At 44.2% G+C, this 23,209-nt stretch overlaps 1 protein-coding gene across 5 annotated transcripts in view; it reads left to right on the top strand.

Moving 5' to 3' along the window:
* The window catches only part of KCNMA1 (potassium calcium-activated channel subfamily M alpha 1), a 732,075-nt gene that overhangs the window by 656,331 nt on the left and 52,535 nt on the right, over positions 1 to 23,209 (top strand). For all 5 annotated transcript variants that reach the window (XM_047825367.1, XM_047825362.1, XM_047825364.1 and 2 more), the window contains 2 exons: positions 1,972 to 2,196; positions 5,439 to 5,631. In XM_047825367.1, the coding sequence (XP_047681323.1) occupies positions 1,972 to 2,196; positions 5,439 to 5,631 (418 nt within the window). The remainder of the gene's footprint in view (positions 1 to 1,971; positions 2,197 to 5,438; positions 5,632 to 23,209) is intronic.

Genomic DNA, 23,209 nt, shown 5'->3' with positions numbered 1-23,209 from the left:
GGCAAAATCAGACTCTCCAGGAACTGGGGTCTTGACAAGATTCTGTGGGTCATGTTACTGTGGCCAATCTAAAGATTGGTATTTTGGTCCCCAGAGCTAAGCTCCTGTGGTCAGCCACTTTGCTAGATGGTGCCTTCCTCACCTCCCAGTGACTTCCTCAACTCCCCAGATTTCCAGCCCCCACTCTGAACCCAGGTTGTATTCCTGAGGCTCACTGAAGAGAGCTAGACTCCCAGGTGACCTGACCAATTAAAAGTAATTAGAAACCCCATCACAGCATGTTACAGACTCACTGATGCTCTGTTGGTGGTACCCAGGCACTCACACTTCCAAGCAGCCAAGATAACTAACTCCAGGTCTTGTCCATGAAGCGGTGATGTGGGATGTGACTTCCCAGTGGGTCCTTCTTGGTCACCATTTATAAGACATTTCTTACAGCCCCTGTCTTAGGTATAACTGTATTATCACAGAGGGAAACCGATAATGGTGACAGCCCCTGCTTTATTGTAACGATCAGGGAGTGAAAGCTAGCTTCTTCTTCTCCCTGGGGGTTACTGTAATAACCCTGACATTGTCGTGAATTGCAATATTGGCATTTAAACAATCAATACACTGGTCAATTCTAGGGATTAAATCAAGCAGAGTTTGATATGTGCAGTGAACATTAATATGCCTCCCCCAAAGCATTGTGAGCCACATGGGACCATCCAGGCATGCAGTGAGTGGAGAGGGAGCAAGCAAGGCAAGAATAGGAGGCATTGGACCAGAAGGAGAAGCAGAGAAAGGCCCACTAACTGGCCTCCTGCGTTATTCTCTTCACTAACACAGTGGGCAAAGGGGCAGCAGTGGCTAACCATTTTTGTGGGAAGCTGGGGTCCTCCTCTCACTGGAGCGATTTTATTCGTTTATTTGTCTCCTTTGTAGATCCAAACCTAGGGTTGGGAGAAGACATGGGCTTGTTTCTCTGGCTGACCTTTCTCTAGATCCTTTTAATTGTTATTTGGGAATAGTCTTGTGACTAAAGTAATAGTCTGATGACTTTCACAGGTGGGCCACTCCAGGCAGTCCCTGGAAAACGCAAGGCAGCAGTAGACAGGGGTCAGCAAACTCTTTCTGCAAAGGATCATATAATAAATAATTTAGGTCTTGCTGGCCATACGCTCTATGTCACAGCTAATCAGCTCTGCCATTGCAATGTAAAAGCAGCCATAGACAATACCTAAATGAGTAAGATTGGCTGAGTTGCAATAAGATTTTGTTGGAATTTAAATTTTATATAATTGTCCCATATTATGAAATCTTCATTTTTATTTTTTTTGCAACCATTTTAAAATGTAAAAACCAATCTTGGCTCACCAGCCATGGCCATACCAAAGCAGGTTGTAGACCAGATTTAGCCTATGAACCATAATTTGCCAGCCCCTGGCTGAGGATGTGATGTTCTACCTGTTGATGTGATAACATAGTGTGAAATCCCTTTGATGAGTCTGGAACTCAAAACTGAAACTTCTCAAGCTGAGACTAGCATAGGATCTGACCAATTTCATATCATTTCAGCAAGAGAGACAGCAAAGACAACTCCTTTTATCAAAAATTTCATGTGAACTAAGACTTCTCTTTTTAAAGAACATAAATATTACTATTCTCTCATATTTCCCCCCACCTAAATATCATCAGGAAAGACCACCTGCTCATATGTATGAAGGTATAACTTTCTTAAATCTTGTGACAAAGAAGGTCAGGTTATATGTGGGTATATGTTTACATATATTTGTGACCCCAGTATAATGCACACACACATACTCAAATTGTAAGTTTATGCGGCATACACATAACATTGATGAAATAAAAATAATAACACAGAGTAAGCACTCAGCAAATGTCTATCTTTATGAAAGTGTTTTTTTTAAATACTTACCAAAACACTGTGAGGTCTTTTCTCCAATGCTGGTGCGCTTTTCCATGTTGCAGACTCGAAGTGAAGCCGCCATGACCGTCCTAAGCGGCCACGTCGTGGTCTGCATCTTTGGTGATGTCAGCTCAGCCCTGATTGGCCTCCGGAACCTGGTGATGCCACTCCGTGCCAGCAACTTTCATTACCACGAGCTCAAGCACATCGTGTTTGTGGGCTCCATTGAGTACCTCAAGCGGGAATGGGAGACGCTTCATAACTTCCCCAAAGTGTCCATATTGCCTGTAAGTCCAAGGTCACATTATCGATGCTTTTTCCTTCTTTTCATTCACAAAAGAAAATCCCAGATGGATATAATAGCTGTAGCTTTGATCATGCCTCTGCTTCTTCATCCGGTTATGGGCCTGAGGACTCAGCCCTTCCCTTATGCTCTGTCTAGGAATATCTAAACCCTGGGAGACCTTATTAAAAGGAATTTGCAGCCAAGTTCAGCTGCTCATCAAGCATGAAGTTTAGCTGATACCAAATGTATTAACCATATCGATGTCTATACACTCTCTCTCTGTCTTGCCTACCCAAACCTAGTGCTTTGAGATATTATGATGCTCATAGCAGAATTTACTTATGGAACTATTTTTAGCATTTTATTTATGATATTATTAATGCTTCTGTGAATCTTGGTCATATTGCTTTCTGTTTTTAACTAAGTGGATTTAACAGAGTTCTTTCTTTATTTCTGTTGTATGGAAGGCCAGGCCCTTCCTCTGGCCACTCCCTGCCTCCCATTCATGTAGAAGCCAGCAATATTTTCATAGGCTTGTATGTGTACGCACACATATGTGCATGTGATATTCTTGATTGAAAAATATGCTAGGGCCCAAATCTAAAAGGAACAGTTTGAGACTCGACAATTTAGTGTAAAGATGCAGGATACATGATCTAGGAGGCACGTAATTATTTCCTGATCATTAATCAATATATTTTTCATAAACTTTTAAACAATTCTAGATTTAGGAAACTAGTAAGCTGATTTAGTAAACACATGTAGTTAAAAATAATCGCCTGAAGAAAAACAAATAGTCATACACATAGAAGAGCATAAGCAGATATATACCTTGCTAATTTCAGTCATGTTAGATTTGATTATGTATTTCCACAATTATTTTTGTACATGTGCTTTTACACATGGTCCCTTGGAACACATGGACTAGGTCTAAAAGTGTTTTGTAAAGAGCTTATTATTTTGCTGGGCTGTGTGTGTGTGTGTGTGCGCGCACATGTGTATGTGTATGTGCATGTGCACACATGCACACGAGTGTGCATTCTGTATGTATGGGTGTTGGGTGTATAGGTAATGTTTGGTGTGTGTGTGTGTGTGCATTCTGTGTGTGTATATGTGTGTGTCTCCTGTGTGCTCTTGTATACATGCACTCACCTGTTGGCCTACATATGAATGAGCTCTCATATTTGCTGGTCCTTTTTAAACCCTCCGAAATTTAACACACTCAAGCACAGCATATTGTACAAATGGGCCTTCCTCTATGTCTTCACATATTTCATTGTTTAAACAGTGCCCCACGTATGGAGTCAGTCCAGAGAAACATGGTGTTTCTATATATGTCATCAGTATTTCTTGAGTTTTGAAATCGTGTGTATACAACTATGCGGGGATTGTCTTATATCACAATTACTGCTGGATTCCCTACAAGGTGAAAATTAAAAGAATATGAATGTAGGCAATTGAGGCTTATGCGCTGGCGAAATGATTCAGGAAGTTGGTCAGACTTACTTTGTACCAAGTGATCCCTGGAAAAGAGGGATTCTTCTCTCAGAAGATACTGCTCCAGAGGCTGGAATTAGTAGCTTCCCAGCCCCGAAGCACTAAATGCCTCTTGCTCCATAATGCCACTTTGCAGCAGTATTTTGGGGCCTGAGAGCAGAATCATGTCTCTCACTGAGGCATCAAAGGGGGTTGATGGTCTCAATCTGAGCGGCCAAATTCCATCATCCCAAAGCCCCTTCTCCAGGAAGGAGAATGGGAGGAAGGCATCCGGGGATATATGGGGGTTGGCAAACCCTCTCCCTACACGGTCAGTGAGTTGAAGGCAACTCAAATCTTCACGTAGGCAGAGCAGAAGCTGGATCCAGGCTGAAGGACCAAGTATGTGAACTCCAAAATGATGCCACATGGTCCCTGGGGAGCCCTGACATGGATGGCCTGATTAGTTCTTCTCTGATCCCTCCTGAGGGCACAGAGCGTGTGGAGGTCATGCCTCTCCCCTCTGACACTTAACCCTTCTTTGCTACCTGTGCTTGCCTTCTCTTCCTCTCTGTCATTACCTCCTTGTTCTGGGTTTTTTTTTCCCCCACTGCTTTTTCGTTCTTACGGGATTTTAAAAAATCTGTTTACTGGCTTATTTATTTTTAATTACACCGGTAATATACAAATACGTTCTTGTTATAAAATATTCAAACAAGACAGAAGTATGTAAAGTCAAAAACAAACTTTTCCCTTTACCCCCAATCTTATTCTCCTCCCTAGAGGTAATTACTGTTATTAGTTTAGTGTATATTTTTCCTGAAATTTCTCTCCAAATGTACATGCATTTACGAGTGCATTCATAAATATATAGCTTTATTTTGTGGGTTTCTTTTTACATAAATGAAATAATACTTTTTAAATGATCTAGGACTTGTTTTTTTGTGTTTTTGTTTTGCACTTATCCCACTATTTTAGAGATCCTGCCCAGGCTACACCTACATGGAGAGCTGTTTTGGTCTCTTTACCTGCTGCATAGACTTTCCTTGTATGTATGTCCAGTGGTGTATTCAACCATCACTCTGTTGTTGGTCAATTAGGCGATTTTCTTGTGCTTTTTTTTCTCTTGCTGAAAATTTACAATAAAATTATATGACTTGAAGCTTAAGTTCTTCCCCCCTCCCCTTTACAAGATGCACATTAATTCCATCCCTCTCACGTCCTCCAGGTTGAGCAGTGCTATCAGTCCCACCTCATCATACCATGCTCACTGGCTATTTCCCCTTGGCTGCATTGGAAATTCTAGTCAGAGCTGCTGTTTTTGCCCGAGACAGAAGTGACCTGCTATTAAATAAACAGGCATTTGAAACCCACCCCCTCGTTACATTCTGAAAGCCAGAGGTTGCCACAGGACAGTTTCTTAAATCAAGACAATTTCCAGGCAGGAAGGAGATGTAGAACCCTGGCATTATTCCTCTCCCTCGTTTGTTAGCAACGGCTTGATTGAGTGTGGAGAGCAAGCCTGAAATGCCGCCATCAGCACCGACTACCCTTTAGATTAGCACACAGCTCCTATTCCCTTGAATGTAGTTAGGCCAGCTTAATGTCAAGGCATAAAAAAGATACTTGTTAAATAATTTCCCAAAGCTCCGGCTCCATCTTTAATTTGTTTTTATTTTTTTTCCCCCTCTTTCCCTCTCGTCCCTCGGTCTCACTTTTGCTTTTTCTTTCTTTTTTTTTTTTTTTTCCCTTTCCTCGATGCCAAAGGGTACGCCATTAAGTCGGGCTGATTTAAGGGCCGTCAACATCAACCTCTGTGACATGTGCGTTATCCTGTCAGCCAATCAGAATAATATTGATGATACTTCGCTGCAGGACAAGGAATGCATCTTGGCGTCACTCAACATCAAATCTATGCAGTTTGATGACAGCATCGGGGTCTTGCAGGCTAATTCCCAAGGTAAGGACAGCCTGTAATACTTCTCTGCTGTGCCTACAGGGGACAGGGGCTGGCAAGAGGGATATCCTTCACTCAGTAATTCAAAGAGGCTCACACCAGCCTGCTGGCAGTAAAACCTGTGGTCCGGGTGATGGCTTTCAAAGGGGCATCTGCCGCGTCTTCTTACCATCTCGGGAAGCAGGCTTGAGAACACCTGAACACCCACACTCCGAATAGCCTGCTTTCCCAGAGAGGAAAGCAGCCTTTCAATTGCCACTGCCCTCAGTCTTCCCAAACAGTGGCTCTGTGACCCGGGTCACCAGCTAAATGTCAGGCACTGAAAAGATGCTGGCTGAACAATTCCTAATGTTTCTCTGCAGTATATATTTTTGCCATTGACCTATGTTAAGCGTTGCCATTGTTATAGCTGCATGGGGGTGTTAAGCTTTACTTTGTTATCCGCTGACCTACGGATGGTGACCCCCGGACAGCGGGGACTATAGGGACACAAAAAGTCATTTAGCAAGAGGTGATGCTCGTCAGCCCACACGTTCTCTACAGCAGGCATGCCAGAGTGAAATGATGTACATCCACCTTCTCTGCTCTGCCCCCATCTTCCCTGTCATTTTCTCTGGGATCCTGGGCAGATAGCTGCTAGTAAAGATGTCATCTAGAAGTCTCAGAGAGGCAGCACAGCAAAACCTTGTAACAAACAGCCTGACTAATCTGAGCCTTGGCAGGACTGCTTCTGCGCAGGCTTGCCATGAACTGCAGGATCGTTGTCATAAATGGTCTGCTGGATGGGTGACATTGGGTGCGTGGTGGGGGCCTGAATCCCATCATTCCAGGACCAAAGGTGGAGGGAGCACAGCCGTGAGAACTCTAGCTGCTGGGATGTGAAGCGCGACCTTATTGACGGGATAAAGTTCAGCCCCATCTTGCAGCCCAGACATGTGCTGCTGGATCTTTTGTCACCTCAGCACCAGCACCACCTCCTTCCAACATCTGCTCAACAGTGCAGCAAAGCTGGGAACGGCAGTTCCTAGAATCCTCTGCCCTGCACAGTTCTGGGCTGGAGTCTGCCAATGAGAGCCGGGCACTGGGACGAGAACTGGAATTTGGAAGAGACAAAGAGACCTTGATTCTTTGGAGGCAGCGGCAGCCAGACCCTGAGCAGATGCGAGGTTCAAAGCAGCTTTTAAAGGAGCTTTCTGAGAATCACTGGCTTTGCTGCTAGGGACTGAGGGGCGTGGTGTGGCCTTCTTCGAGCTGCCTGGAGATCTGCAGTACCTCCTGTGGGGCTTGCAACTTGGTGTTTCGAGTGCAATGGCTCGTGGTGGCCTCTTTGACTTTTGTTCCTACAGCCCTTCCGATGGTGGCATCCACATCTAATTTTCTTTATACTTGGAATAGAGTGGCTTCTATTCTTGACGCAACCCTGACTGCTATGGTCTGAAGCCTGGTTTTCACCTCTCCACTCTGCCATCCTCTGCCTCTCCCCCAAATCTAAATCTTGGTATCCACTTGATCAGCTGGGCCTCAGGTCATAGCAACATGCCAAGGCTCTAAAAGAGAGTCTTACCTACCCAGCTGTGTACTGGAGAGCCAGAGACTGCCTTCTGTCCTGCCTGCTCAGGGAGCACAGGTGACAGAGGATATGAGGAGACAGTAAGTTGGCCTTCTGGGAGGTGGAAGAGGCAAGCCACCATTTGGTTCCTGCCTTTAAGTAGTTGTTCTTCCTCATGTGTCCTCCCAACTCCGTCCCAGCATGGGCGTCTCCTGGGGAGCTTGTTAGAAATGCAGAATCTCACGCCCACCCCAAACCTCCTGGGTCAGAATCTGCATTCTAACAGGGTCCCCAGGTGACTCGTGTGCACTGCTTTAAGGCACAATATTCTGCACGCTAACAAAGCCCGGTCCAGTGAACACGCTGACCAACCCGATTAGACGCTCCTCTTCTCCTGGCGGGAGCTAGCAAGGGGAATGGAAAGAAGTGGAAGCAGGAGAAGCTCTCCCTTCGGGCAGGGGGTGGGGGGCAGATGGAACTGAGCAGGAGGGGCCGGAAAATGCTCCCTTTCCCCAGCATGTCTGTTTTCTCCCAATTCAATAATTGTGATTGTCAAGGTCCATAGATCAGAATCTCAATGCCTGATTGAGTTACGTGTGTGTCTGACATGGGTGTTCCTTCCAGCTCTCATAAACCTGACCCCAGCCTCTCAGATCCTGTATGATGGCCATGCTGATAAAAAGGCTTCCCCTCCCCTCCGCACATACCTGATTCTCAAAAGCCTTCTTTACTGTTTTAGGACAGGCATAAGCAAGGAAAATAGGCTTTGGCGGGAGATAAGGAAGAAAGGGAACGGGAGCATATTTTTCCTGCACAAAGAAGAGAAGGGCACTCCTTCTTTAGTACACCCACCCCCCAGACACACACACATGCACACCAAAGGAGGCCAAGGATGTACCCCATGGCCAGTGGCAATTTTCAGACTCTAGGTCAGCAGTGGTGTGGAGCCCATGCCCCCCAGCAGCCAGCAAGCACTTCGTTCTGCTCTCAGTGAGAGACTGCTAAAGCTACCGGCACACTGAGCCCATATTTCCCCTTGTTTTCTTACTCTGTCTGCCCTTCTCTTGTCCTTGGTTTCTAACACCCTCCTCTGGGGACACTCTGACCTTCCAAAAGTCCAGCGGTGGCCATCAGCACAGGAAGTGACTTTCTCTCTGACGGGCAAGTGCTCTGTATTCATCTTGGGCTGCTCATCACACAGCCCACTCCTTGGGTTTGTCCCAGCCCATGGGGCTGGAGGGACGAACTAGGGTTCCCTGTCACTGTCCCTCCTTGAGAACTGTTTGACCAGCTGGAACGCTCATTGGCCTCAGATATTTTAATTACCCTTCATCTAGACATTTGTCACGACCACGTTCCAAGTAGATTGGAATTACAGGGTACAAAATGGATTTCGTGTTACTCTTTGCATGTTGGGAAGCAAATCTAACTTCCCCTGAGGGATAGCAACGTAGATTTCTGGCCACTGCTACCCACTTTTCATCACTATTTATTCTGAAGTCCTTATGAAGCTGCATCCTTGGCTTTGTCTTGAGAGCTACATTACCATTTCTCCAAAACTCAGCAGGACAGAAATGTGGACTCAGGGCAAGCGTGTGTGCTCTGGGGCGAAAATATCCGTGCATCTCAATGGAAAGTTTTTCTAGCATGATACCATGTAACATGAAAAATGTACCTTAACATTGAGGAGGTAGAGTCTTTGTTGAGATTTGGGTTCAGACACTTGCCAGTGTGCATTATCTGGTCTCTGAGACTAACAAAGCCTCTTTTTCCTCTTCTCTATTCACATTCCCTTTTGGTGCCACTGTTCTAGCCCACATGGTGTCAGAACTGACCCAGCCTAGGGACTTTGGACCAGACGCTTTCTGAAAAGATCTGAGATGTGATGGCTGGTTGTCAAAAACAATTACAGAGAAAGGTGGCATACCCCATGCTGGATGGTATATCCGATGTGACAGTTGGGTCTATGAGATGCAGTTTTAATATACAGCAGGCAAGACTGCAGTGACAATTATATAAAGCAGGTGAAGCTGCTTCTTGCTGGTCAGCAAACATCAGCTCAGAACCACTTTACAGCTCTTTACCAGCAACTAAGTGCCTTTATTTACAGAGCGCCTGTCACTTCCCTTTGGCTGGAGAGCTGGTATATTATTTAGCACGTATTTATCTGGGGAAAACATTTCAATTTAAATCAGCTGGTACAACAGTGGCTCTTGCCAGACTGTTTCCCTGTGGTTCTAAAAGACAAGAACTGAGCCTGGTCTTGAAAGGGAGGGTGGGTAGAGGAAGGAAGGGCCCATTCTCAGAGAGCCACTTGAGTCAGTACCTGAAAAGAGGGGGCATGTGATTGAGTTTCCCTTTGTGCTTTTGAATCACATTATGAAATGAGCATCTTATAGTTTCTTCCTGGCTGACCTCCTCGTGAAGGCAACTCTTAGAGAAAGAAATAGGAGTAAATGAGTGTCTGCTATGCATCAGGCACTATAAAAGCCCAGAACACAAAGATGGCATGGATTCAGCACTCGCCATCCTTGTGGGGCTCAGGTGAGTGGATGAGATACCCCCATAAACAATTACCGTGCAATGAGACAAGGATGAGGCTAGAAACAAAAGAGCTCCTCAGTTTATATACTTCAAGTGGTTGCGAAAGTTTCCAAGAAGAGGTGACGTTTGTGGATGAGTTGAATACATGTGGCTCTTGAGCACTTGAAATGTGACTAGTGTGACTGAGGATTTTTTTTTCTCCCTTTTACTTAATTTAATAAATTTGAATTTAAATACTGGCATGTGGCTAGTAGCTACCATATTGGATGGCACAGGTCTAAGTCATCAGCTTGTTGCCGTTTTAAGGGCTGGGATTATAGGGCTGAGATGACAGGACAGCTATAGCGATGGCAGTCACAAGGGCCAGGCAGAGATTGAGGTGGATTTGTAACAGCAAAGATAGCCCATTGAAGGCCAGTCAGGTGGGATGGAGGTGTGGATGAGCAAGGATGAAGAGCTGGTAATGAGTTCTGAGGTTGACTACTAGGTGGATATAAAGTAAGCTGAGGGCTCAGGAGGAGAAACAGGCTCGGGGAAGATGGCAAAGAATATGGTCCTGGTTCATTTGAGTTGACAGTATATGTAGATATCTAACAAAAAATACAACCATACCCTGACTATATAGGGATAAAGTCAGGTTTGAGGTTGCAGACTTGGAAATCATTGGTGATGGATGGTGTATAGGCCTTGAGAGTGGATATTTCCCAGAGAGAGAAGGCAGAGCAACCAAGAGAGAAGGGCCAAACCTGGAACCTTGGAAATGTCAACACTGAAGTGACAAACAGAGGGAGAGAACCCAGTGAAAGGGCCTGAGGGCAAAGATTGAGGAAGTAGGAGTGGGTACTATCAAAAGTAAAGGAGAAGAGAGTTGAAATTCCAGATAGCAATTTAGGGTGTATCCTAATTAAATGTTGATGCATATGTTTTCTTGAATAGACTATGAACTCTTTGAGAGGCGAGGACCATTCTTCTTTTGCTCATCTTCATGTCCCCAGTGCCTCTAGCACAGGATCTGACATAGAGTTGACATGCCATAAGAATTTGTTGGGCTGCACTGATCTGAAAGAAAGCAATGATTAGCACTGTCAGATACTACAGGAAAGTCAAGTAGATGAGGTCCGAAAAGAGGCAATGGTGCATTTGACCCTCAGGAAGTTGTTGACGACCTTGGCAAGAGCAGCTTGAGTAGCTTGTTGCCAGTGGAGGCTGGCGTTGAGAGGTCTGAAGCATTAATGGGAGGTGAGAAGTTGAAACCGTATATTACTCTTTCAAGTGCACATAGGGAGAGAAATAGGGTATTTCAGGGGAATCTTGTCAAAAAAGAGATTTCCTTTCTGTTTTTAGAACGTGGAGAAATCCACCATATTTGTTGGCTGCAGTAGACTGAGGTGAAACCCCATTGAGAGGGAGAGTTTGAAGCTTTAGGAGGAAGTCATTATATGATAGCGTAACAGAGAGAAGCAGGAGAAAACTATGTGGCCTTCAAAAGGAGAAGGAATGGCCCTGGTCCCTCTGAAACGGAAAACTAGATGAGGAAGATTATAAGCTGGAGGCAGTCAGATGGCTCTCCTTTCTTCACGAAGCTGCCAGTTTGGTTTTCCTTGAAGATCTGAGGGACCGGGACAGTTGGGACTAGGAACTGATGGTGACAAAGGTTCAGGGCAGACATTACAGTAAACATGTAAGGAAGCTGGCTGGAGTGAGATGAGGGTGTGAGTGAGTGTTGGTGAGGGCCAGCTGGGGTTGGAATTATGAAGGCGTCATGGTGCCAGTCAACACAGCTCTGCGATCTTCTCTGCAGCTCTTGGCAGAAACAGCAGAAAATGTACAAAATGGCTTGAGTTTGGGATAGCAATTCAGAGGAGGCGAAGGATTCCATGGAGCTGTTCAGAGGATATTAAAATGAATGGTCGCCAGGTCTAAAATGGTAGATGGGGAAGTCAAACCAGTGTTGGGGCTTACAGACTGAGAGGCCATAACAAAGCAGGCAATTAATCCCTGTGATCAAAGAACAGGGTGTGAAGCAAAAACGTGGGAGAGCTGAAGCATGGGAGGTTTGATGTGAGAGAGGAGTGTGTGATGAGCTCGGAGAATGAAATATTGCAGATCCTGAACAGAGTTTGGTGGTATTATGCTCATTTTGCATGCGGATTCTGGGTCTAAGGCAAAGCCCATCTGACTACCACCAGCACCACCAACAACTGTAATAATAACACTAATGCTTATGAAAGTTTGCTGCCATTACATGATAGACATTTTGCCAATTGAGACGATAAGGTTTTCACCCTTGGCCACACATTGTATTCATTTGAGAAACTTAAAAAAAAAAATCGATGGCTGGGTCGCACCTCAGCAACTGTGGTTTCACTGATCTGGGGTACAACCTGGACATTAGAAGCTTTATAAACTCCCAGATGGTGCAGCCAGAGTGGGAACCACTGCCTGAATTGGTCCTCTGAGGAGGCATATGTGGTAAGGAGGTTACCATTTTGATTGGAAAGGGAGGAAACTGAGGCCTTGAGGGGTGAAGTAATGGTTTTCACCTGGGCCTTCTGGTCTCCCAGGGATCCTAAACTTTACTATTTTACTTCCTTAGGACAATGCTGTTGGCTCAGCTTGTTGGTCTGCCTTCTTTCTTTCATATTTTCTGGATGGTCATTAGCTTTGTAAGACTAAAAAAACCTTAAGTGGAGAAAAAGGGGCTTGGGGTTGTGCTGGAGCCCAGGTTCTAGTTTCTACCAACTGGCTGCATTTGTCATCTTGTCTCTGTCACATGTCTCATGGTGATAAGCGAAGGATATTAGTTGCCCAGTGGACAGGCCTTCCTCCTGACCACAGCTTTTGACAGACGGCCAAGCAGAGATCCACCACTATGCTGCTACTAAACAGCAACGTCTCTCACCCCCAGGGCCAGCAGTGTGCTCCCTAAAGAGCTTGGGTCTCTTTAAGAAGATGGAGTGTGTGTATTTCAACATCGGGGTTCATTTTGGATGTGGTGTGAAGGTTTCTCTGTGGTTCCCTTTCCTGTTACATGCTCCGCATTCCTCAGATGCATGCTCCCTGTCCACAAACCCTTATTAAGCACCTGTTGTGTGCTCGGACTGTGCATGGCAGACACTGTTAGAGAGACAGGGATGCGTGAAGCACATTCCCTATCCTTGCAACCTCCAATGCAAATGTGCAACTGCTTCTGAATGCTGGTATATTACCAGGAAAGAATTACAGTCCATGGAGGCAAATATGGGACAGGAAGAGAAAAAGGAAGAGAGTGGGTTTGAGAGACACTTTGAAAAAATGAGTAGGATTTCAGCTGGTGGAACCAAATAGAGCTGGCTGCAGTCAGAGAAAAGAATTGAAGTAAGGGGCAAGAATGCATGGAGATGTGTTCGAGGGACAGTGATGAGTACAGTTTGGCTGGAAAACAGGGTATGTGTAAGACAGCAGGGAGGCCTAAGGCAGAAATGTGGGTTAGGCACTGAGGGATTTTTTTTTTTAATTTTGAGTTATGAAGCTATAATTATTCAGTAGGCACTGGGGAGCTACAGCAGGTTTCAGAGCAAGAGAGTGATGGGATCAGACCTGAGCTTCAGGGAGATTGATCTGGCAGCCTGTGAAGCACTGTTTGGAGTGGGAACGAAGAGAATGCAGGGGTCTGGGTAGGAACTGTGGATATCCAGGAGATCAGGAACCTTGAGCTGGAAACAGAAGGGGAGACTATTTTACTGTGAGACATAGTAGACGTAAAACAGATTACGTGATTGTCAGCTTCCTTCTCAGTGACAGAGGATAGTGATGAGCTCACAGGAAGAGGCCTCAGGAGGCAGGGCCTGGCAGCGGGAGAAAGTGGTATTGGTAATGTTGGGTTCTAGCCATGGTTCATTTCCATGTAGACTTGGCAGAAAATCCAGGTGACCATGAAATGCAGATGGCTGGAAATAAAGTCCTGCATTCAGGAGAGGGTCACAGCTAAAAGTCTGCCCCATGGCTCATTCTCTATCAGTGGAGTAGAACCTTGGAGAGAGGTATGAGGAAAGAAATGTGAAAAGCAGAAGGATGCGAAGCACCTTAGAAAGGGCAGAGAGGCACATTTGTAGAAGCCAAGGAACCACAACCTGAGCTGGGCTCCCAACTTCCCAAGGGATGGAGAAACATATGTCACAAACCTGAAATGAATGTCCCCTGCCTGCTTTTCTTCACCCCTCTAAAGTTATTTTTCTATATTCTGTGCCTCTTTATAGCTACAAGTTAAAAAATGTATAATGGCTCACACAAACACTCCAATAGACACACAAGCATGCATGTGTACACACACCAGCACACATGCATGTGGGCACACACACACACACACACACACCCAGACCTCCAGCCCTCCGTGACCCTCAGCCACGGTGACACTAAATGATGTCCACACATAAGCAGATGCTCTCCCTTGACTGCATTTCAACAAAAGTTAAGAGCCTCAAGTAGGGAATGACCTTTTTCTTTGGAAGAATGGCCAAGGTTCTTAGAGAGACAGCATTAATTGGGGGCATAGGGCATATCCTAAAGTCTGAGATTTCTTTTCCTGTTCCAGAGAAGAAAATGTGACTTCTCTTTTATCTTTGGGGGAGGCTATGTGGGTTAGGACCTCTAAATTATGGCAGGATTCAAAGGGTCAGGATTCAAAAGGACCTTCCTAAACTAGAACTTCAGGACAAAACCCACAGGATGGAATGTAATGAAGTCCACTGGGCGTTCAGTTTCAAATAATCACTGAAGACGGGTTGCATAAACCTGGCTGATGGAAGTGTAATTTATTTTGAGTAGTGATTGTTTCATCCTGGTTGGTCTGAGAGTGAGTGTGTCAGGAGCTATGAAGATTTGAGGGGAAAAACTAACCAACTCAAGAATGCAGCCAAGGAGATGGTCAGAATGGGGAAGCACTAGGACAGCCTATCCCTTGCCAAGCAGTTAAGAGAGTGGGGGGTTAGTGGACTGAAAGGGCCATTTTACCTTCTGCTCCACTGGAAAAACCACGGCCGATGGCTAATGATTAAGGAGAAACAGATTTTAGCCCTGCATAAGGAAGACATTTCCAGAATAGAATGGGCTGCCTAAAAATGTACTGAGCATTCTGTCGCCACAGGTCCATTTGCCAAGGGAAAGGTACTGACCTGATCTTTGTGATGAGAGGGACATCAAACCAGATGAGTTCTTTGGTCCTTCATAACTGAGGGTCTTTGGTATGCTTTTTATGTTTATTACATGGGGATCTGTGTTTTTGATGATCTACATTGTTACTCCAGAGAGAGAGCTATGGCGTTTGGTAGAATTGGGGTTATAATGGGTCTTTTGGTGGAAGCTTCCACATCCTTCCAGAATGGCACTGTCTCTGTGTGCAGTGCGGTAAGCAGTGCACATCTGGCTTTTCCGTTAATCTGACGACCACCCCATCTTCAACTCCCATGTCACCCTCAACTTCTGTCCTGCCAGTGTTTCCCCTTTGTGTCCTCCCTGCCTCACGCCTGCACACCCAGGCCACACACCTCCCCGCCCCAATCTCAAACATACCTATGCACATATCCTTACACACATTCTCCCTTCCTGAAACCAGAGAAGCATTTTTTTTCAGCGGCTCCCATATGACATTCATTGCCACAATATGGTCTCTCAATTCTGAAAGGGTTGGGGTGGGGGGTGGGGGCGGGGAGAAGCCATTTCTCTCTACCCGCCGAATGAACAAAGCTCTGTGCTAAAATATTTGTCTTCGGTTGTAACTGAAACTGCGGTTGGCTTCAGTCCCCCAAACCAGAAAGACAATTATACTTAACTGTTTCGAGATTTATAAATACCACACTGGAATAGCCTCTAGGTAGTAACTTTAGATACCCAGCCCAATAATTTTCTTTTATTGGTTTGTGATTTAGATCTTATTTTGAGTCCTCTATAATAAGAGTAGTACATTTCATTAAAAGAGCTTACTAACCAATAAAGAAAATCTGGCTTAGGGCTCGAGCAGGTCTCGAGTACAGAAAGGGGCCTGCCCCGTTATGTTTCTGTGGCGGACATTACAAGACTAATCTCAGCACAGGAGTGCACATGTATTACAGCAAAGCAGCATCTGCAGCTGCTTTCTTCTAAATGACTTCAACTTGGGAGAATTTTTCCTACACAGCATATTTTACCACATGAGAGATCCTCTGAAGACCGCCGTTTACTATTCTGGTAATAGATTCCCAGCGACGAAAACGAGGACACACAAAAAAACAAGAATGGCTGTAACAAGAGATGGGAAAGCCTGGACTCTTTGCTCACCCGGTGGTGGTTTGTAGGCCTTCCCTAGATGGGGCTCTTCCTTGGGGAGTGGATGTGGGGGATTAAAAATAAAAACGGACAAAATAACGTTTTCCTTTCGACTACATGCAGAGCAGATTGAGTTCCTCTCTCAGGTTGTGCCCAGCTTGGGACAACTGCAGTGAAGGAAAATCTTAGCTTCGGAGACAGAAAACAGATGTGGGGTGGTGCTGGGTTTGGGCTGAACTCATCGTCCTCACATCAGGCTTTACTCCTTAAAACCTGCGTGTGTAGTTAATGCCTCTTTTTAAAAATTGTAGGCCCTCTTTTTTTCAGTTGAGTCATGCACCAGGCACACTCATATGCACTATCTCATTTACTCTTCCTGATAACCTGTTAAGGCGGAGGTCATCTATCTCCATTTTACAGATGAGAAAACTAAGGCCGAGGAAACTTCAGCAGCTTCCCCACAGTCTCATAGTGCATCAAGGGCACGTGGAGTTGATGCCCAAATTGTGTGATTCCAAAGCCTGTGCTTTTCTTAACGCCTCAGTCAGCCCCATAGAAGAGAATAAGTGTTATTCTCATGAGAACAGGCCTCAATCTGTACGTCTGCTTTTAACGGTCATGGAAGCATCCCCGGGCATGCTAAATGTCTCTTTGCACCCAGAGACTCAAGGGTCTTTTTAACATTCTTATTCTGTGCATCCACATTTTGTGGGTCCCTGGCCCTCCTCCCCTCAGCAATCAGAGACCCTGGGATTCTCTTGGTTCTGGTCTTCCTTGCTACAAGAGCTAAACAAACAAGAGTAGAGTTGAGAGAAATATCAAGAACTCTGCTTAGCCTGCCTCTGTGAGCAGTTTAATTGTTGCAGCTTTTTCCCTGTTATTATAGATTTGCTTTTGGAGCTGTCAGAACAAAGGTGGAAAGTTAGAGACCCCTGATATTGCTCTCTGTTGTCCAGACACTTACAAAATATTTCCAGGTTTTATCGATTCATCTCACTCTCCAGGTGGAAGTTTCCGTAAAAGGCAGTAGATGAGAATAAACAGACCACTCTAGCCCCCAAAGCCTAGGATTTCACATGGTGTGTTACACTCAGAAAATGGTCCAGATAAATTGTCCTTTGGGAGGAAAGTGTGACTGTATAATCAAAGAAAAGTAAAAGAAGTCTTGTCATCCCGTGGACTCTCTAAGGCCCCAGATGAGATTCTGGATAAGGATGGGTCCATCAAGAGTTCTTTTCCTGAGCATTACTTTGGTTTATACCCCATGGCTGAGATTAGTGTCCCCACTCTTTCCATGGTCATGCTGTCACGGAGCTAATGGGATCCATAGACAGAAATGACACAGACATATAAAATAAGTTGTATGGCACAACTTGAATACACATATTTAACGATATGGGGCCTGCATCATTCCAGAGTAGCTTGTAAAAGGTGTGAGTCATTTGTAATTTTCTGAGGCATGAGTTTAATCCATATGCTGTAAAGATAACGTGCGTGCCCCGAGCCGGTAGATGAGCCTAACCAACCATCCAAGGGAGTTTTGTCTTCACCCATCTATGTGTAACCAAAAAACTCATATGAAGTCCTAAAACCTTTATTTCTTGTCTTAAAAATGGCCTTGCAAAGAAACACTGATCTATAAATGACCTTAGTTCTGGATTTATAGAGTATTTAGGAGTGTGGATTGTCCTTAAGTATTTCAGTCAAACTTCATGGAATGTTCTGGTGGAAATCATTCCAGAAAAGCAGTCATTCTAGAAAAGTCTAGAAAAGCAGTCACTGAGCATCTTGTTACATATCCCCAGTAAAGAGTTTCTACCAGCTATAAGAGCCACAGGGATGTCACCACACAGTGTGTTAAGAGAAGCCAGGGGCCGTTTTGGGCTGCAGTGGTTGGGGGCAGGGGCTCCAGAACAAGTGAAGTTCAATTTGAAAATAGGTATGATTATCATAAGTAAAGGGGCTACAGGCAGGTGGAAGGGGCTGAGGCTGAGTGAGAGAAGGCACATAAACAAGAAAGGCCAAGTGTAGTTCAGGCAGGGGCACTTAGCTATCTGTCTGCTGATGATAGAACAGAGGGGCCTTAATGGTCTCAGGGCGTCAGAGGAAAGGAGGTAGGTGAGGTCACTGTTAATTTGGGTGGGACCTCAAAAGAATGGCCTGGTCTATCACCTTACTGATCTCCCCACTCCCACCAACTGTCAGAAATGCATTTAAATGCTTAGCACAGCACCTCCTACTAGATGCTTGTAGAGGTTTGTGGAGTGAACAAATGAGTACTCCTAATATCTGTTGTTTGCAGCCTGCCCTATCTTCGTTTGCCCTCAAATGAGACAAAGCAGCTCGATACTTTGTTAAAAACCACATACTTTCCTCCCAGGCTTCAGTCACTCTCCATTCCTTTGACTGCTGAGCAGTAGGCAAGGGCTACAAAGATCCAAGGTGTTGAACTTGTCAGGCTTGTCCAAACGTTCTCTAGTAAATCACCCCAATCCTTGAACCTTTACTAATAGCTCCTGATCCTCAACCTTGCATTGGCCTCACTGCAGGTAGTGTTGCACAATACCAGCCCAAGGCCTAAGGAGGCTGTAGGATTGAGACCTCCAAAGTTTAACGAAGGGCAGAAACCCTCTCTACTTTCTGCTCCAGGGAGCTTTGAATGGTTCCTTAGAGCTTTCCTGGCCACGTGGAGATGGGCACTCCTTTTAGCAGCAGAATAGCCCATGTCGCCCTAATACCTGGGCAGGGAGAATTCAGCAGATGGGTTTTGTCACTCTAATTCATGGTGGCGAGTCACAAATGGGGCTGTCAGAGTGACGACACAATTTTTTTTCAATATATGACACAATTAAATAGGGTCAGAAACCACGTCCTTCACAACCACACATGGCAGCCCTGAATGAATGGACATAAAACACTTAGTAACTGAGATGTAGTAAGAGATCACGCAACATCAGCTACATTTATTACTATTATTTTTGGAGAGTTTTACTATTTTCTTTCCTTTGCTCCCCCAAGATAACAAATAGCAAGAGAAGAATTATCCCTTTGTACCTAGCAGCCAGAATAGCTGTTGATTGTGCTTGTCAATAAATAACACGTAGAAAACAAAACACACCTTTGGGAGGTGAGAAATCCAGGAACAGTAGATTTACAAAAGCCTACAGAGGAGTTGAGGAAAAACTGGGACACATTGACAGTGACCACTGAGATTTTTCCTCCATAGACAGGCTAGTATGGCGCCACATGATGGGGCTTCTCTATGAAGCAGAGAGGCTAGGTCTCAGCTCACTGAGGTTCTGGTAAAATGAAACTATCCAGAGTTGCTACTGTCAGAGTAGGGCCCATACTGCTCCGACTAGATGATAGGTTATACCTATCATTGCCCCTTGGCCTCTTTTCACCTCAAAAAAACTAATTTGGGCTCTCAGCCAGAAGATCTGAGGAACTTTGAGTTTTTAATTGGGGAAAGGGTCTTGGATCCCTTTAAGTGCCTAATAAAATGATGTATCTTCTCTTTGCCCCTTCCTTTACCTCCCCAGAGTTTATGCAGAAATATTTGCATATGGAGGTAACAAGTTACCTAGCCTAATGCGTTTTCCACCTTAGCTTCACATTACAATCAACCAGGAGTTCTCAAACCTCACTCAAGCCACATCCCAGAGCGATTGCACCAGACTCTAGACATAGGATGCAGGCATCAGAGATTCCAAGGTGCAGCCTGCATTGAGAAGTACAGACTGAGCCTCTTTACTCAAGGTAACCGTCCATGATTCTCACATGGGACTGCTAGTTCAGTAAGCTTCCATCTCCATGGAACTGGCAGCCTCCCAGGGTTGCTTGCGGGGAAGTTTGGAAGGCATATCATGGACATTATAAAAATAGGAACTATGGGAGAAATGAACTTTGACTCGTGAACTTCCAGGTGGTTCCCAAATATACACCATCCTGATCAGCAAGGATTGGGGAAAATAGACCAGGGGAATGTGCATGGGAGAGGTCAAGGCAGGTAGGTGCAGGTAGTTTTCGGGATGCTTAATCAGCAGTATAGGAAATGGAAGAACTTTGAAAATCAATCAAACCCCTGGGTATAATGACAGAGAAGCAGACTAAATAATGGGAACGTCATGGTTGAAGTTTCAAACTTAATCTATAAACCTACTTTTAATGGGCCCCCAGGTGATTGTGAATTCAGGGTGGCTTTCTTTGTATTGGATTACATGAGGCTGTTCCATATTTCTAAGAGAAGTCCAGGTGTGTGTCTCATTTTATTTATTTATTTATTTATTTATTTATTTATTTATTTATTTATATTTGCATTTAGGATACCATAGACTTTTTTTTTCTAAAGTCTTCTTTTTATGAGCATTAATTATATACCATGCAAGGAAGCAATTGCCTCTATGTTATGAAATATTAAATCAAAATGCTTCCTGTTCCCAGATGTCCCAGAGATAAATACGGCAGTATTTTGAAGCCCCTCTTGGAGCTGTTTTGCCTGCAAATTTATTGTTTTGTCTCCATTTTCAGAAAGCCCTGTTTTCTGTGAAGTATAGCACTCTAGGTAGTTTTTAAGGCACAAACTCCTCTGGAGTTGCCTGTGTCGGCAACAACTCTTATGTAGATGGCACACGAGGGATGGCGCACTGATCGGCTCCTTTAAGATGACAAATGGGCAGAGAGTGTTATTGTCTTTGATTGCACGCCTTACATCATCTGTATGTAGGAATAAAAGGGCCATACTTTATCTTTAGCCATTTTATAAATATTTAAGCCCTTATAGCTGCCTAAAGATATTAAAGCATATTTTACAGTAGTCGGAATATAAATATTATATATAGCACAAGATACCAAAGTAGTTTAATGAATTCATAATTTTCTGTTCACATTTATTGGAATGTGTTTTATGTTCCAAAAGTTCCATTTAAAGAATAAGATACCATTCTGCTTCCTGACAACACACCAAGTGTGGCCACATTTCGGGTGGGGTCTCAGTTCCAGTGTCTACAGAGGCTTTCATTAAAGAGGCAGAAAGGCAGGAAGTCAGGGCACTGGGATATATTTCCTCAATCTCTGCATTTAAAAAAATATATATATAAATAACTTTGAATAAACAATTCTGGTGCTTATTTAAATTACAAAGCCTTCCAAAGAGAAAACTTTTTATAGCCCCTTTCCTCTATTTCAAGGAGATTAATTCAAAAAAACCTAAGTAAGAGCAATAAAGATGTAGTTTGCAATTTTCCTGTCCTCCCAACCCACCCCCTTTTGTAAACCCTGTCGGCCAGGATACAGCCTGATTCAGGGTATTGATTTCAATAGTGACTTCCCAGTGCTTTCTGAACATTTCTCCTTAAGTTAAAGAATTCCTTCCAGCTTGCTCCTTCCTTCTCCTAAACGCAAGAGAGTGACAGGGAGAATATCACTGCATCTCGTTTCAATTTTCTAGTGAAATATAAAGACTTTCCTCTTTAATATTTCACAAAGTTTCTCCAGTTCCCAGTGGGAGTCCATGCTGGGTAATGTTTGCTAATTACCAACAACAAAACTAGACATACAACGCTGGTAAATTACCTGACCCTTTCCATTTTAATGAGACAACAAGGATTTCGCGAAGTGATGTTGTTTCACTGGTTAATGGTGTCAGCAATGTTGTAATTGTGGGTTGAGACGCATTAGCTGAACAACCACATGTAGAAAGGGCTTTCTCTTGACAAGCCCTTTGGAGACTAGAACCATATTATCATTAAGCCTTTGTCATTTGCATGCTGCTAATCACTTACTTTATTATCCAGAGTATCCATTGTCTTTCTTTAATTGCTCTTTAAATTAAAATTAAAAATAGTTCTAAAGCCCACAATGGCTGGGATAGCATCTTGATTATGAAGATAACTTCAAGAAAATGGAACAACTGGTAACATATTGCTGGGATTATGAGAGAGTCCCACTGTTTCGTACCATGCCTGCAGGCCCCAGGAGCCTAATTGTGGCGGTTTCTCTTCCTTTAGCCCATACTGTTTGTTTAATAAATGGTTATTTATGGCCTTTTTGGCCATTATAGCAACTTTGGAGAAAGTACATCCTTCTCATTGGTTTGAGCACTGCAATTTCATTCTCCGGGCAAAGGTATAAAATACAACTGAAAGGCAGTTTCTGTACCAGAGCCTCTGAAAAGAGATCCTCTTGATTCTCCTTGCTTGTTTATTCTGTCTGTACACACTTACTTTTAAAATTTGGGGTCATGAAAGAGACCTAAACCTTGGAGCTAAGAAGGACCTTAGAGTCATCCCCATTTCCCAGGTGAAGAAACTGAGGACCAGAGCAGTTGTTATAACTATAATCACAGAGCAGGAGATGAACCGGATTGTCTGTTACTGAGTGGAGTGGATGCAGGGCTCCTGATTGGAAGATCGTGCCTTCTGGGTTACTCCTGAAGAGGATATGATGTCATGTTGTGAATTGTGATGTGCAAGTGGCAGGGTTCTCATGGTGCACTTAGTGTGTGTCTCTTGTATGCATCTGTCAGTATGTTTGTTGCTAACGGACTGTGTGCTAGGATACTGGAAGAAAAGGCTCATGTCTTCCGCATCCTTAAAAAAACAACCCCATGGGGGTGCCTGGTGGCTCAGTCTGTTAAGTGTCCAACTTCAGCTCAGGTCATGATCTCATGGTTCGTGAGTTTGAGCCCCACATCAGGATCTCTGCTGACAGCACAGAGCCTGCTTCAGATCCTCTGTCTCCCTCTCTCTCTGCCCCTCCTCTGCTCTCTCTGTCTTTCTCAAAACCGAATAAAAACATCTTTTTTAAAAACCCATGAATGACTCTGCAGTCATTCCTGAATACCAAGGGATTAAACCCAGAGTTATCATGGTTCCATTGTCATATACAGTGCCCTCAGAATTAGGATGATAGTTTTTGAGAACCAGAAGGGATTGGGCATTGCCTTATCTGCCTCAAATTTACAGAAGGGAAAACCAAGTTTAGATAAAACACTGAGTCCTTCTAAGTTCTCATAGGGAGTTAAGGATTGACCTTCGATTCCCTGTCCATTTCTTTGTCAGCATTACCAACCTATTGTTGACGACATTCATCATCATCATCATCATCAAAGTTAGTATTCATAAAGTGCTTACTCTGTTCCAGGCACTCTTGTAAGCAATTTACCTGTATTATTTAACTTATTTAATCTTCATGACGTACTACTCT

Source organism: Prionailurus viverrinus, chromosome D2, assembly GCF_022837055.1.
Source record: "Prionailurus viverrinus isolate Anna chromosome D2, UM_Priviv_1.0, whole genome shotgun sequence".
NCBI classification, from domain to species: domain Eukaryota; kingdom Metazoa; phylum Chordata; class Mammalia; order Carnivora; family Felidae; genus Prionailurus; species Prionailurus viverrinus.
Note: the sequence above shows the minus strand (reverse complement) of the source record. Positions and strands in the feature narration are given on the sequence as shown.